General features: G+C 43.4%; 1 protein-coding gene across 1 annotated transcript in view; it reads left to right on the forward strand.

The window, feature by feature from the left end:
* Nucleotides 1-269: 269 nt before the first annotated feature.
* The window catches only part of LOC126203813 (CB1 cannabinoid receptor-interacting protein 1-like), an 871,667-nt gene continuing 856,096 nt past the window's right edge, over nt 270-15,840 (forward strand). Inside the window, exon 1 of the mRNA XM_049938181.1 lies at nt 270-750. Within this exon, the coding sequence (XP_049794138.1) occupies nt 675-750 (76 nt within the window). The 5' untranslated portion in view covers nt 270-674. The remainder of the gene's footprint in view (nt 751-15,840) is intronic.

Raw genomic sequence — 15,840 nt, forward strand, 5'->3', positions numbered from 1 at the left:
GCATCCACTCTAATATTATACCGCCTGTCGATGCATCGCTGTCCTGCTCCTCGTTCCTTACCTACTTTTTCAGCGTAATAATCGAATTCTTAGTGTGTGGACAGTGTCGGCATAGTAATCTGTTCTGCGCTTTGTTCCTGGACGCAGAGTGCGAGATGCAGAACTTTACCTTCAGTACTCAGGTGCCAGTTTTATAGGAAACAACTCGGCTGTCGTTCGATTACCTGTAAACAGCTGACGTGTGATTGGACTAGTTTCGTGAACAGATCTCCTGGCTGCACCGTGTGTTTCGTTGAGTGTGCTGTGACATAAGATATTGTGCACGATCTGTCTCCCAGCAACAGTGAAGTTCTGAGCTGCGTATTTAGTAGGTTTTGCTAGCATAAGTTAGCATAGGAAGATTTATGAGAGTGAGACACAGCAGGACTGTAGTGTTTCCAGAGGTTTATCAGCGTAGCATCTCGCACATTGGACATAGGTCGTTTCTTTAGGGGCTTTTAGTCACAATATGGAACTTATTTTAAGACAACTGCGTTTAGTTGGTCCTGTAACGTGCTGAGTGCAGTATTTCAACAGAAATGGCACGAGAGTGGATAGGTGTGAAACGTCACCTGTGGTAGTTTGTGGTTACGGAGAGCAAATAACATAGCAGCCAGTGGACCGGACATACTGAAATGGCGCCAGGCGATATCATCAGCATCGACTGCTGTCGCTTCTGGAGCAGCAAGCGCCACAGGAGAGACTTAGCCGGTAAGTCTACAAATAGATCTACAGCTGGGTTGAACCTACCGATACCGAAAATCGTGACGTAATAATGTCGTGGAGTGTGACCTCACACGAGAGAAAATGTTCAAAAATATTCAAATGTGTGTGAATTCCTAAGGGGCCAAACTGCTGACGTCATCGGTCCCTAGACTTACACACTCGTTAAACTATCTTCAACTTGAGAGGCACCCACATGCCTTGCTCATACTGTGGCATCAAGCAGTCAGGCCTGCAAGATGAGTGGTCTGCCAAGCGAGTGGATTCATTCTTATTTATCGAGTAACATGAACTCTAGTACTCACACTTAAGTTACAAGTTATCCTCCTATATGATTAATACGCAACGGAAACACGCATCTGACTATCAGTAATTTACAGAACTCTGACTGTACACTACGCACTGGCAATACCACATTTTCTTTCTTTTTTATTTAACGGCTTTTGTCAACACGTGGCCACCGCACTGAATATGAATGGCGCACAAATTATAAATTCGGGACATCATGACAACATACAATTCGAAGGAAAAGTCCACCAATCTCTTTCTTTTCACTATCTTACTTATTCCGATAAGTTCAATAACCTAAACACACAAATTCTATAACCTACAACAATAACACATGAGAAATTCCGCCCAGTGGGCATGGCTTTACATTGGTGAATCTCTATATTATGGTCTCGTAATTATTTAACGCTACAGTGCACTTTCTGGATAGGATGGTGGATCTTTTATTATTTCTCACACTTCGACTCTCACAATCATCATCACGAAACTTTCCTCCGGACCGAGCGGTACAGAAGGAACAGGCATAACCCACTAATCTTTTGAAACTACCTTGCTACTCTCCCATGCAAACCACACATACCCAAATTACATGACATACACCACACTACGACATGAAATACTACACAGAGAATAGTCACAACATTATCACTTTCAGCTTCCCCACTTCAATTAGTATTTATCCCAGTTTCACACGACACTGCCCCACTTTGTAATTCTACTTTCCTACTATGAACTCTGGAGATATTTGCACGTCTTCCTGTGCAATGCAAGCCAAGTGGCGTTGCTGGATAGACGGCCGACTCACCTTGCTTCTCTCTCAGAGTTTGAATCTAGCGTCACACGGAATCTTGTCACGCAAAGTAATATTAAGAACATATTCATCACACACGCGAGTACTCAACTGTTACCATGGACGAGTACTTCTCTTTATCCTTTGTCTCATACACAGATTGAGACTCACACAGTACTCACCACGTGGAAGTACTCGTCTCTAATTTCAAGTCCTGCACACGCCATTTCTTAAATATTTCAACTTATGGTACACACGCTATTTCTTAAATATTTCAACTTATTGTACACACACTAGTAATTCAGCTTAACTTAAGCACACGGAAGTATTTCAACTTATTGCTACACGTGGTTTCATTGTGACCGTTGGTCACTTCCGAAGATTACTACAATCCCATTAATATTACCTGCCTGACACTTAATTCTCCCCACAAAAGTTCCTGAAATAGAGAAATTATTATTTCAAACTACTCTTAAATATTCCACATGCATACCATGTCTTCACTCTTTTGTCATTACGGAGCACAACTAAAACAGGTCTTAACAGCACAAGATCCAGCGGCAGAATGCTGAAACATGGCCGTTCTTTAGGTCATCTCGCACCTCTGTCGAGGTGGGAGAAGACCATGCTACCGTATTGGTCAGCCACATTTCAGGCGCTCAAAGCTCAGGTAAATTTCAACTCTTTGGTCCCACCAAAGGTGGCCAAAGGATCGTCTCAAAGATGATCATATATTCACATTCACTATCTGCGGTTAGCAGACGACCATACATTCATTCATTTCACAGATCTCACCAAACTGGATGTAGGGATTTACTTTGTGGGAGTGCACATGTGATCAATTAAATAAATAAATTGTCATTCTTTCCCACACTGGTATCCAGCTTCGCTGTATTAATTGAAATTGAGTTATTTTACAAAAAAATGTGTTGTTCTGACAAAAATAATGAAGTATGTTGTACCTATTTTCAATGTCGGGCGGTACTGTACCCTTTCAAACTAACTTACCCTAAGGACAGTACACACACCCATGCCCGAGGGAGGACTCTAACCTCCGGCGGGAGGGGCCGTCATACGAGAGAAACATAGACAGAACGGAACACTAACAACATTTAGTTTCCTTCCAAATTATTTTTTTATGTGAGGAGAGACTGATCTGTAGCGTAGCCAGAAATCTACCTCAGTCTGGACGGTAGCAGTTCTGTTGTGAGTTGACGAGAACAATAAAATTCTCATTATGCTTATTACAGATTTATGTTTGTATCCACCATTTTGATGGTTTCATGGGTCGAAGCAGACAGCTGGTACCGGCTGCTTCGCCGCGCGTGGTAGCCGCGCGTTCTAGGGCTGCTTGCCACGGTTCGCGCGGCTCCCTCTGTCGGAGGTTCGAGCCTTCCCTCGGGCATGGATGTGTGTGTTGTCCTTAGCGTAAGTTACATTAAGTAGTGTGTAAGCCTAGGGACCGATGACCTCAGCAGTTTGGTCCCACAGGAACTTATCACAAATTTTTTCGGCTGCTTCAGCGTTTCCCAAAACTATTCCCAGCAACGCCAATGGTCCCTCTAGACCAGTTGTCAAACTTTTTTGCTCAAGATTATTCCCGACATTATTGGTCGATACCTCGAGCAGTACATGTGCCAATCTTGCTATTATTTGATAGTCTACATAAATTAGTACGTTATGAGCCCCCGATTGGCTACATGTAGTATCGACGCGATAAGCTGACAATCGACCGCTAAGGAGTGGTCGTTAAAAGTCGACTCCATTAGCATCGCTTCGTGCAGAGTGTTGTCTGTTTCAGATACCTGCCACCTTCAACGACCCCAAAGTTGTGACGTTATAATTGCCTGTCATCACTTAAATTGCTGACTCTGGTCAAAAGTTCAAAAACCTTTAATATCTGGGCCATATCGGATTATTTTCCCGGACAATGGCAGTCTGTCGACGAGAAGTCCGGCCATTGCCACTACTTACTTGCAATGGAAATGGTTTTAGAACAAATTCTACACAGGCCTTGCCAGTGATGGTGTTCAATATTTGACTCTATTTGTTTTACAAATCACTATTAAATATTTGGCATTCTGCATCTGGAAACAAGAATAGACTGTTATTGTTGAGGATTTAGGGGGGCTTAACAGCGTGGTTATTAGCATGAGGTCAGTTCAAAGAATAGGCACGGCATGCAAATGAAACCATGACTTTTATATGTGAGTGCAGGCTTTCTCGGAGAATTTCGTATATGAAGTCTTCACGGGTTGCCAGCCGAGTAGCGTCGTCGTCTCGCAGCAACGTTTCGATTAAATGCGTCTCCATCATCTTCAGCTGGATCTTCCACTTCGCCTGATGACGATGGAGACGCATTCCATCGAAACGTTGCTGCGAGACGACGACGCTACTCGACTGACAACCCGTGAAGACGTCATATAAAAAACTATGACTTGTTAAATATCGACGAATATTAATGGTACAAACTTACCTAAAGCAGCGTGCTTTTAGTATCGAGATAAAATACGATTGACGAAAAATATCGCAACACCAAGGAGGAGTTGTGCTACCTAAAGGAGAGTTGGGAGGCGTGTTTCTACTTCTGAGGGATTACGTCTACTCGCATTTCGCGCCAGTCTCGCAAGAGTGGCGCCAGTAGCACCCAATGAGGATGGAAATCAGGTTTGCTTTAAATTCACACTGTAACGGTCATGAGCTTTGAGACTGGACCTGCTGAGTCGATTTTAGTCAGGAGGGCCTTTAAAGCGACAAGTCACTGAGTTAGAACGAGGTCGTTTAATAGGGCTACGGGAAGCTGATCTTCCTTCTGCGATACTGCAGAGAGACTTGGTAGGGATGTAGTCACCGTACATGACTGCTGGTTGTAGTCGTCACGATAATGTACAGTCGCAAGAAGACCGGGGTCCGGACAGCCACGTGCATTAATGGGAGGGAAGAGCATCGCGTTCGGCGTTTGACTCCGGCACGTCGTACGGCACCTGAAGTGGCAATATGAGCAGTAGTTGGCACCACAGCGACACAAAGGACTGTTACTTCACGTACAGATCCCAGGCAGACGCCCTATAGCGTGCATTTCACTGACCCCAAAGCACTGGCATTTGCTACTTCACTATTGTCAAGCGAGAGCTCATTGGAGGGTAGGGTGGAGGTCTGTCGTGTTCCCTGATGAAAGTTGGTTCTGTCCTTGTGCCAGTGATGGCCGTGTGTTGGTTAGGAGGAGGCTAGTTGATGGTCTGCAACCAACCTGTGTGTGTTCTAGACACACTGGACCTCGAATTGTTGTCTGGAATGCGATTTCGTATGACAGTAGGAGCACTTTCGTGGTTACTCCATTCACCCTGGCTACAATTTGTGCGTCAATCTGATGATTCGACCTTAAGTGCTTTCATTCATGAACAGCATTCCAGTGGACATTTCCCAACGGTATAACGCTCGCCCACATACCACTATTGTAAGCCAACATAATCTACAGAGTCTTGACATGCTGCCTTGGCCTGCTCGATCACCAGATCTGTCTCAAACTGAACACATACTAGATATCATCGGACAACTCCAGCGTCACCAACAAACAGTATTAACCGACCCGTACTGACCGACCAAGTGCAACAGGCATGCTGCTCTATCACACGAACTGATATCCGGGAATTTCGCACGCTTTCATTCAACATTCTGGTGGTTACACCAGTCATTAACCTACCAGCATTTCACTTTTGCAGTGGCTTATCTCGTCCTTGCAGTGTTAATTGCTTAAATACGTTACATAGACAAATTTATTTCCGAAATTTCATTACTCTGCATTAATTATTATTTGATGTTGGATTTGTTCCGTCAGTGTATTTGCAGCACGGACGTGTGGAGTGATATGGAAAGTCCCACAGTTGGCTCGTTTGTGCAGAATTGGCTGGCGGGAGAGACAGCAGTGCGGTGCATGCGATCGCCGATTGTCGGCGCCTTCAAAGATGTATGGAAAATACTTGTACAGAAGAGCGTCTATGCGTGTTTGCTGCTTTTTTTAAATGTAAAACCAACGAAAGTACTTACGCGCTAGTCTTCGTTTAGTGCCGCGCGGGATTAGCCGAGCGGTCTAGGGCGCTGCAGTCATGGACTGTGCGGCTGGTCCCGGCGGAGGTTCGAGTCCTCCCTCGGGCATGGGTGTGTGTGTGTGTTTGTCCTTAGAGTAATTTAGGTTAAGTAGTGTGTAAGCTTAGAGACTGATGACCTTAGCAGTTAAGTCCATAAGATTTCACACACATTTGAACATTTGAACATTCTTCGTTTACTGAATTTTAACTAAGACTTATTAAAATTTATTTATTTCCAAACAATCGAAGTTCCCAACTCACAAGAATGGTCCAGGTCTGTCTCAGACCATTTGATAAAAATGCCAGAGGACGCACCCAGACAGCCCCAAAACTAGCATAAGTTCAGGGAATCCTGGACGTAGGGCAGCCATAGAATTTCCTCACTACGTGCTGTGTTGTCTGCGTGAATGGATAATTAACTGATTAATAACAGTAATTATATTTATATTTAAATGTATTCTGCAATATGGAAAGAAATACTAAATATTGTGGTGGTGGCGTGTTGGGGCTTATGGGCGCTCAACATCGAGGTCATCAGCGCCCTGACACACATTAAAAGGAACGAATGTGGACAGACCTAAGAAAACTAAAGCACACACTCAAAGAAAGCAGGAAAAGAAGGAAAAAGCTACATAAGAAAGTAAAACCTAAGGAAAGGGGAAACATAGCAACAAGAATGTCACAGGAAATTGTTATTGGCTGGCCACTTACATAAAATATGGGCGAGCTTGTCACACAGTGAGCAAATTAAAATCCTCTCCCTAAAATCTTTGTAAAAACATTTGACAGGGCACAGAACTTTAAAACTTTAGCCACATTCGTCCGAGTGTTGCCTAAAAGAGATGGCAGGTCCGCTGGCAAGTCAGCCGCGACCCGCTGGTCAGAAAATAAAACGCAATCCAATAAAACGTGGCGCACAGTGACCTGGACGCCGCAAGCACCACACATTGGAGGGTCCTCTCGCCGGAGAAGGAAGCCATGCGTCATAGGGCTGTGGCCTATTCGAAGCCGAGTGAGGAGAACCTCGTCCCGTCGATGGGGCTGAAAGGAAGTACACCACACACGCGTTGTGGGCTTGACTATACGGAGCTTATTGTCAGTCACTTCCAGCCACTCATATTGTGAACGTCATTTTGCCTTCTGCTCATTGCATTGTTTCACAACAGCCTTAATAATTTAATGTTCTTTGGTACAAATAAATACCGCGTTTGAGATGACTGTCTCTGTAATAATGCGCAATCACGAATTTATGTTACTTCCGTGTCAAAATTTAGAAACAATCTCCTCCCCCCCCCCCCACACCACACACACACACACACACACACACACACACACACACACACACATTCTCTAACCCTACAGTGATCACTCTGCTTACCCCGCCTGAACCTGTCGCAAGTGGCTAATTTTATGCGCGACATTTTAATCTATAGATGTGAGTAATCGGACAGGTTTCGACGGCCCAGAGTTGCGAAAGGCTAATAATCAAGATAAGTCCACAACAACTGTCTTCATCGATATGTGAGTGGTATGAGATATATATTCTTGATGTAACGGGTATAACTGCAGATATTTCTGTTGGTGACTGAGGTTGGTGTACTGAACACCATTAAATTAGTATTTACGTTGAAACTTCCTGGCAGATTAAAACTGTGTGCCGGACCGGGACTCGGACTCGGGACCTTGCCTTTCGCGGGCAACTGCTCTACCAACTGAGCTACCCAAGCATGACTCACGCCCCGTCCTCACAGCTTTATTTCTGCCAGTAAAGCTGTGAGGATGGGGCGTGAGTCGTGCTTGGGTAGCTCAGTTGGTAGATCAGTTCCCCGCGAAAGGCAAAGGTCCCGAGTTCGAGTCTCGGTCCGGCACACAGTTTTAATCTGCCAGCAAGTTTCATATCAGCGCACACTCCGCTGCAGAGTGAAAATGTCATTCTAGTATTTACGTTGTTGGGCAGCAGGTCAGGTGGTGAAGTGTGACACGTGGACGCAAGATGGTTAGTCTAGTCTATATAGAGAGGCGTAGTCCACTTAGAGGTGCAGTTACGATTGTGCCGAAAATATAGAAACAGGTAGTGAATTGTAGGCCACGTTTGTGAGAAGATGCAGAGAAGAAACAATTAACACACTGATATGTGTACATATTGAGGTACTGCATATATAAAAATATGTGTGTGTGTGTGTGTGTGTGTGTGTGTGTGTGTGTGTGTGTGTGTGTGTGTGTGTGTGTGTGTGGTAGTAGTAGTAGTATTTGGGTATAGATAGAAGATATTTTGAGCACTGGCACCTTAGAATATACCTACTTCTGTGTGTTGGGTGTCTCTTCTGTGTCTAATAGTCTTCCCCCCCCCCCCCCCCCCAACACGTCACGTAAATTAGTAGCTTATATTTTCTGCATGGTCGCAGCTGCAGTAAGAAGGGGACTAAACCTTTCAGCATAAACTTAACGTTTTGTGTCCACGCACCCACATTCAGTACCTGACCTGCTGCAAAGGGGAAAATAAACATTAATGGCTTGCTTATGCCTTGTGTACTTGGAGGCACTAACCAACCTAAAAATACACTACACCTAATGGCTGTGATTATTAGTCTTAAAATGATGTAATGTTTTTAGTACTCAGTCTTCAGTCATCAAAAAAATATTTGCACCTTCACACCTAAAACCGTGTATGTAGGTATGTATGTATGTATGTATGCACATATGAAACTGTTAGAGACCAAGGGGTAAAAGTGACGGATTTTCAATTTTGAAGGCAAGTGTAGATATCAGTAATTAAAGCAAATACCAACCTGTGTGGCCAGTGGGTACAAGTAACAAGCAGTCTGGTGCTGACATGTACTGGCTGAAAAGAAAATAACTAAGACAAACTCACATTTTTTTTGGAAGTCAAAGGGTATAAGAGCACTTGGATCTCTTGGCTACCAAGCGATTGCAAACAGCTGTTTGTTTTCCTAGCTGAGTCTTTAACAGAAGCTATTTAATTCAAAATTGTTATCTTGCTTCTTCGTCATTTATTTCTATTATTTATTTTCCTACACAGTTAGTTAATGTTACAGATATTTTTAAACTATAAAAAATAAGTGCACATTTGTGAAAAATGTCTGAACTCTTAAGAGTTTTCTGCAGAAAATAATTAACCACATGTTAAGGAAAATTGCTACAGATTAGTGTTCAATATGGCCGTCAGCCTGGGTTGCCTAACAGCTTGTATTGATCCTTGGGTGACTTGTGGCAGGTTGCAAAATTTGATAGTGCATGGACACCAAAAAATGTTCAGATACTGACTCATGAAAAGGAATTAAGTCTGCGTACGGCACAATCAGTTAGATAAGCAAAAGGCAGGCGAAAAGAATGTTCAAAATATGACAGTTCGCAAACAGAAATATGTTTTGACCTACAGAGGACACTCTCTAGACCTGTGCTTTATTGCAGCAAAGCGTACAATGTAAGACAGCTGTGGACCTACATTTTTGCATACACGATTTATCCTCTGCAGTAGCAAACTGACATTTGGCATGAAAGTAAAGCTGCCCTTGGATACCAAGAAATTACTTCTTGCCTTTTGCCTTACGGAAGTAGATTGTTCACACCATTTACACACCTCACAGCCTTTAGCGACGACGCTGAGTGTCAAAATAAATGTAAATACTTTGTAAAGTTCTGACATTATATTACCCAGAAATAAAACATTGAAGCTGCAGATTACAAATTCATGATTTCTGGTCATTCCTATAGGGAATGCGACCAATATATTGGAATTATTGAGAAGGTTTCCAGGAAGACTGTCAATGATTTCTTCACACTAAGTGCAATCTCACACTAAGTGCAATCGTTAGATTATCTCAAGGACTCCGTGAAAGGGTTGAGAAAAATAAAATGGTTGCATCTTCAAAAGAAATCTCTCTTCATCCTGTATTACAAAAAATCTCTCAATGAATAGATGGAATATTTTCAAGATGTTAATAACAAGAAAACGCATCGTTCCGGCAGGAATATCACTATTTTCCCTATTCTGCAAAATAGTGAAAAACGTAAAGTTCAAATACCTGAAGTACAGAAACCTATAGATCCTATTTTGCTTTGTTACACCAGTACATGATAAATTTTATCAGTAATGTCCTCGCCATAAAGCTGCAAAACAATGAAACCGATTATTCTAAATCGTGAAGAAGTTGATTGTTGCTCAGAGAATGAACATGAAAGGAGTTAGAAACAGACACTGAGTAGAATCAGTCATGTTCAACTCAAGTAACAAGTTCACACGTGCCATTACAGTGTTCAACTTAATGTCACTATGATCCATGGTCTTTAATTAGTAATAAAAATTACTGACAAATTTCAGTATTCATTGTTCTGAGTAAGGTAGGCAATAAAGACTCAAAACTGGGTAAATAATCATTGGCACCTTAAGTTATTCTTGGAATTTTCTGGAGTGTCTCAACTTTGAACATTATTTATACAATTAAATGTCCCTCTCAATACATCCTTCTGCACAACAGCGAACCAATATTTCCGTCGCCTTGTCAATATTAGCTATCTGTTTCTGTTTTCTTCCTTACATCTGATCTGCAAACAGCATCCACGTCTGCTCAACCACAAGAACTAATCAGATTTTTTCTTCAAATTTTGTCCCACCTGTTGTACTGGCATGAAGTTCTGTAGGTATCATTATGAACGTACGATAAGGCTATAATGAGCGATTAATTAACAGAATATCAATAAGTCTGACCTTCGTAACTATGTCTCGTGTGATATGAGAGAGCCTGAAGGCCCTAACTATGCCAGGTGATGTAAATGTGCATGTAAATTAGTACATACCCGCCTAGTTGGCCGTGCGGTCTAACGCACGGCTTTCCGGGCGGGAAGGAGCGCCGGTCCCCGGCACGAATCCGTCCGGCGGATTTGTGTCGAGGTCCGGTGAGCCGGCCAATCTGTGGATGGTTTTTAGGCGGTTTTCCATCTGCCTCGGCAAATGCGGGCTGTTTCCCCTTATTCCGCCTCAGCTACACTATGTCGGCAATTGCTGCGCGAACAAGTTCTCCACGTACGCGTACACCACCATTACTCTACCACGCATACATAGGGGTTACACTAGTCTGGTGTGAGACGTTCCCTGGGGGGGGGGGGGGGGGGGGCGGGTCCACTGGGGGCCGATCCGCACAATAGCTCGGGGTTCGGTGTGGGGCGGCGGAGGGGAGAAGTGGACTGCGGTAGTCGTCGTTGGGCTGCGGACCACTGCGGCTGCGGCGGGGACGGAGCCTCTCCGTCGTTTCTAGGTCCCTGGTTAACATAACGTAACATAACTTAGTACATAGCAGAAGCCGTTCATAACACAGGACGGCGAACACTGAACAGAAATAAGACTTTTTAAATAACACTGCCGCCAATTGTGTGTTGTTTGGTACATATTTCCACTACCGCGATTTCGGCTTCTGAAACATTATCAAGTACAGCTGGGAAACTCTATAGCTCATTTCGTTGCTTCTGGCGTCGCCTTGCTTTTCACACAAATTTTGTTTTCCGTACGTGTTTTTTTTAATACAATACTCACTCGTTTTTACCAGCTTCACCTTCACACGTTGGTATTGGAGAACATCCATATATGGGCGGCTCGACAAACAGTTGATTATCTTGTACTCAGATTTCCGATCTTTCCTTTGCAGGAAACCACAGCCGGATAACACTCACTTCAAAAGACTTCATACAGTATCGAATACAGCAGGAACTGTCGACTTTCCCTAGCGTTCGATGTGGGGCGCCTGCGACTCGACATATTAGATTTCGTACGAACACTATAGTGTTTCCGTGTCATTGAAGTATACTGTTTCAAGGCAATGTCACAGGAAAGATTTATAAAATCACGTCGTTCTTGGTACGATTTGTATAATTAAAATTGTTCAAATGGCTCTGAGCACTATGGGACTTAACAGCTGTGGTCATCAGTCCCCTAGAACTTAGAACTACTTAAACCTAACTAACCTAAGGACATCACACACATCCATGCCCGAGGCAGGATTCGAACCGGCGACCGTAGCGGTCACGAGGTTCCAGACTGAAGCGCCTAGAACCACACAGCCACACCGGCCGGCTATAATTAAAGTAAGTCCGATGTTCTCTTAGGCCATCGTGGTGTGATGGTTATATGCGTTGAGATGTGAAAGTAATATCGTATAAAGCAGCGATTTCGCATCCAGCAGTTTCCAATTTTTTTTTTTTTTCGTCTTCGCATTTCTGAAAGATTTTGTGACTTTCTTATTAATTTAATAGAAGTGTGTTCACCGTACTATTTGGTGTTATACACAAATGAGTGCTGTCTCAGGGGAGCTGTAATTGTCAATAATTTACAAATTAAGCATGAACACACAAATGTGAGTAAACATTCAAAACACGTTGCTCACCTGATAAAACAAACTACCACTCAGAATAACGAGCAGAGAAGACCGGCACATTTTCAGTAATTAAAAGGTAACTTAACCTAATCGAAAGCCCGACCGGCTAGCCGCGCGGTCTAACGCGCTGCTTCCCGAGCGGGAAGGTGTGCCGGTCCCCGGCACGAATCCGCCCGACGGATTAGTGTCGAGGTCCGCTGTGCCGGCCAGCCTGTGGATGGTTTTTAGGCTGTTTTCCATCTGCTTCGGTGAATGAGGGCTGGTTACCCTTATTCCGCCTCAGTTACACTATGTCCGTGATTGCTGCGCAAACACTTTCTCCACGTAAGTGTACACCATAATTACTTTACCACGCAAACATTGGAGGGGGGGGAGAGGGGGGAGAAGGGGCGGCGTTCCACTGGGGGCCGAAGACCGAACCGCACAATAACCCTGGGTTCGGTGTGGGCCGGCGTTGGGGTGGGTGGACTGCTGTGGCCTCTTGTGGGTTTGTGAATCACTGAGGGCTACGGCGGGAAGAAGAAGCCTCTCCGTCGTTTCTAGGTCCCCATTTCAATACTCAATACGCACACAATAGTTTCATCCATCTATAACCTACAAAAGAAAACGTACGAGCTAGTTCTTTTAGGACGCTTCTTTGCCAGACAAGAATGTCTTCAATTAGATAACATCTGTAGCCATCAATATTACATTTTCCGTCATTTTATTACAACAAATTGTACCGATACCGGTCACTTGTTATCGAGAGATCCTCAATGTGTTGATGTTCTGAAACAGCATTTATTCATAGAACTTAAGTTGCATCAGCTGCCGCTGTAATTCGTGTGCTAGAATAGCTGTCCACACTTTCCAGTTTCAGACCAACTCCTCAAATAAGTTTCCAGAGTTTCTAAAAGTAAACTTACGTTGTGTAGACACCTTAATCAACAGTGTTCAGTATGGATTCAGTTTCTTTTTGCTTGTAAATCAGCAAGTCGTCTCTCATTCATTGTTGGTTAAGATGTTTTAGGAAAAATTCTTAGCACAAGTTTTTTAGTAAATTGCAGAATTAATTCTTACAAACACTCCAATCTCTCCCATATCCAGAGCCCAGTCCACATGAGTGCAAAGCTTTGCACATTTATAAACATCAATTCGAGGTTAACGTACCCTGCAAGAAACAAAAATCGTAAACTCCACGTCCCTCAAACTGAGGCAAATGTTATTCTTTCGAACGTCATGTTCTCCTCACGTATTGTACGATCATGAATACCGATAGACAGCTCTTTGCTTTTTCGATACAGTTTGTGACGTCAAAATTACGTCACATTCTCACGAAGACTTGAAAGATGAGTGTTACGCCCTCCAAAGCTGCTGTCTCAAAATGTTCACTGCAGAAAGTAGTTCACATCAAAATTACAATAAACTGCAAATTACACGAATTCTGACATTCAAAGATATTCTTAAATGTAGAATTTAGCTGTTTTTAATTAACTACAATTATCGTATTCTACAAATAAGTGAAAATTCTCCAAATGTTGGCCCAAGGGTACATACACGTTCAATATGTCTAAGAGGTTGGAACTTCCGCCAGACACGACTGGTAGCCGCAGATAATATCTCCTACCTTAAAGTATTTAGGCGTGCCGTCTGCTACAACCGAAAAATAGTACTGTAACGTTTTAATATGCTTCTTAATGTCGGAAATTGAAATATTATATTAAGAATATTATTTCCGGTTTAAGATGTTTACACAAGTCCTAGCATCTATGATTCCAGGGTGCGTCTGTTTATTTCTCCGTTTTTCTTATTTCTCCATAAGTCTTCAGGAATATTCTTCCCGCTCATGAATGACTGAACCCTCTGAATCAAAGTATTACGTGCCCGCCCCTTTTTTCTCCTCCTTCTTCTTTTGGCATCTAGACCATCATATGCTTTCACTTTGTATTTTGCAAATCTTGCATGAGCCGTACAGCAATTACTATTTCTGCATCATTTTCGTTTCCTAAAACATCCGCCAATAGGCTTTTTGTCAGATGATTTATATTCGATGAACAGAAGCTGGCCAGTTACATCAGTAATCAACCTGTAAAATGATTTTTTCCATTCACCTTTGCTAGTTAAATATCGAAAGTAAGAGATGACGTGTGATACTTTTGGTCTCCTCTAGATAATTTATTTCCACAGTACTCTCCGTACCTGTTGGGTATTCCCCTATCTGCTACCTGAGAAGACACCCGATGGGAAACCAGCAACTATATTAGCTATAACAAATATGCTCGGTCCACTTCATGCACACGCCCGAAATCTTCGTTGTAATGAATTGTTTATCTAATGTAAGGAACCTCCAAATTACATTGTACAACGAAGCATACAAGAAACGCTGTAAACGCATCTGAAGACGAATCGAAACAATCGCTGCTAATTAATTCACATACCTGACAAAACTAGACGAAAAGGGTCTGAAACTGCTGCAAATTCAGCAACTAACACAACGCAAGCAAGAACACAAACATTCATTGAGCTACTGCACCTCCAGGAAAACACAGAGCGCACTTTGACCTGGAACCGTACAGTTTCGTTTAACGAACCGAACGGTAACGTCAACATGCGGGCGTGACCAGGTCTGCAGGTCAGGCGCGGAATCCCGCCACCCTCCACCCCCTCTGTGTTTGGAATTGCTGCCAGCTGTGTGCTGTGCGCAGCGAATAAAAAGCCTAATCGCATTTAAGCCGACGCGCCACGTAAAATCAGCTTATAACAGCGCGCATTTGTAATGTCCGCTAACGCAACAGCGTGGCGTTCCAGTGATTACTGATTGCCGTAATGGGGTCGTGGGATGCACTGGCTTTCACTGCGGGATTAAAATCATAATCTTTCATTCGCTGTTTTAGACAGAAACACTGTCTACCTGTCATTCATCCTGTTTTTCAGCCTCCACGAAATTCGAAACACAGGCGACTATATATGTGAGACGATAGAAAAGTTTCAATTATCATCCTGAAAAGAATTACGCAATTAACTTTCTGTTTCTTCGTAGGTACATGTCTGCAGTTGTGGTACACACGGTAGTCCCCTGGCCACGATACCGTGGCAAGCCGCAGCCCAACTTCGTCAATGGACTGCGGCATATTTTTTTTGGCTCCTCTAGTGACAGGCTCGGGTTATTCTAAGCTGACGTCAAAATGACGTGTGTGTGTCCAGCGGCAAATTCTGAGTATGTTGGGGATGACACCGACATCAGATTCTCCCCTGGGTGAGTGATCCCTCGGAAGTTGCAGAAACAACTCCTAAATACACGGTCAAGTCACATTAATGTGGCCACTTGTCAAAAGCATAGCCGGCCGGAATGGCCGTGCGGTTCTAGGCGCTACAGTCTGGAGCTGAGCGACCGCTACGGTCGCATGTTCGAATCCTGCCTCGGGCATGGATGTGTGTGATGTCCTTAGGTTAGTTAGGTTTAATTAGTTCTACGTTCTAGGCGTCTGATGACCACAGAAGTTAAGTCGCGTAGTGCTCAGAGCCATTTGAACCATTTTGTGAA

The sequence above is a fragment of the Schistocerca nitens genome, chromosome 9, assembly GCF_023898315.1.
Source record: "Schistocerca nitens isolate TAMUIC-IGC-003100 chromosome 9, iqSchNite1.1, whole genome shotgun sequence".
In the NCBI taxonomy this organism is placed as follows: Eukaryota; Metazoa; Arthropoda; class Insecta; order Orthoptera; family Acrididae; genus Schistocerca; species Schistocerca nitens.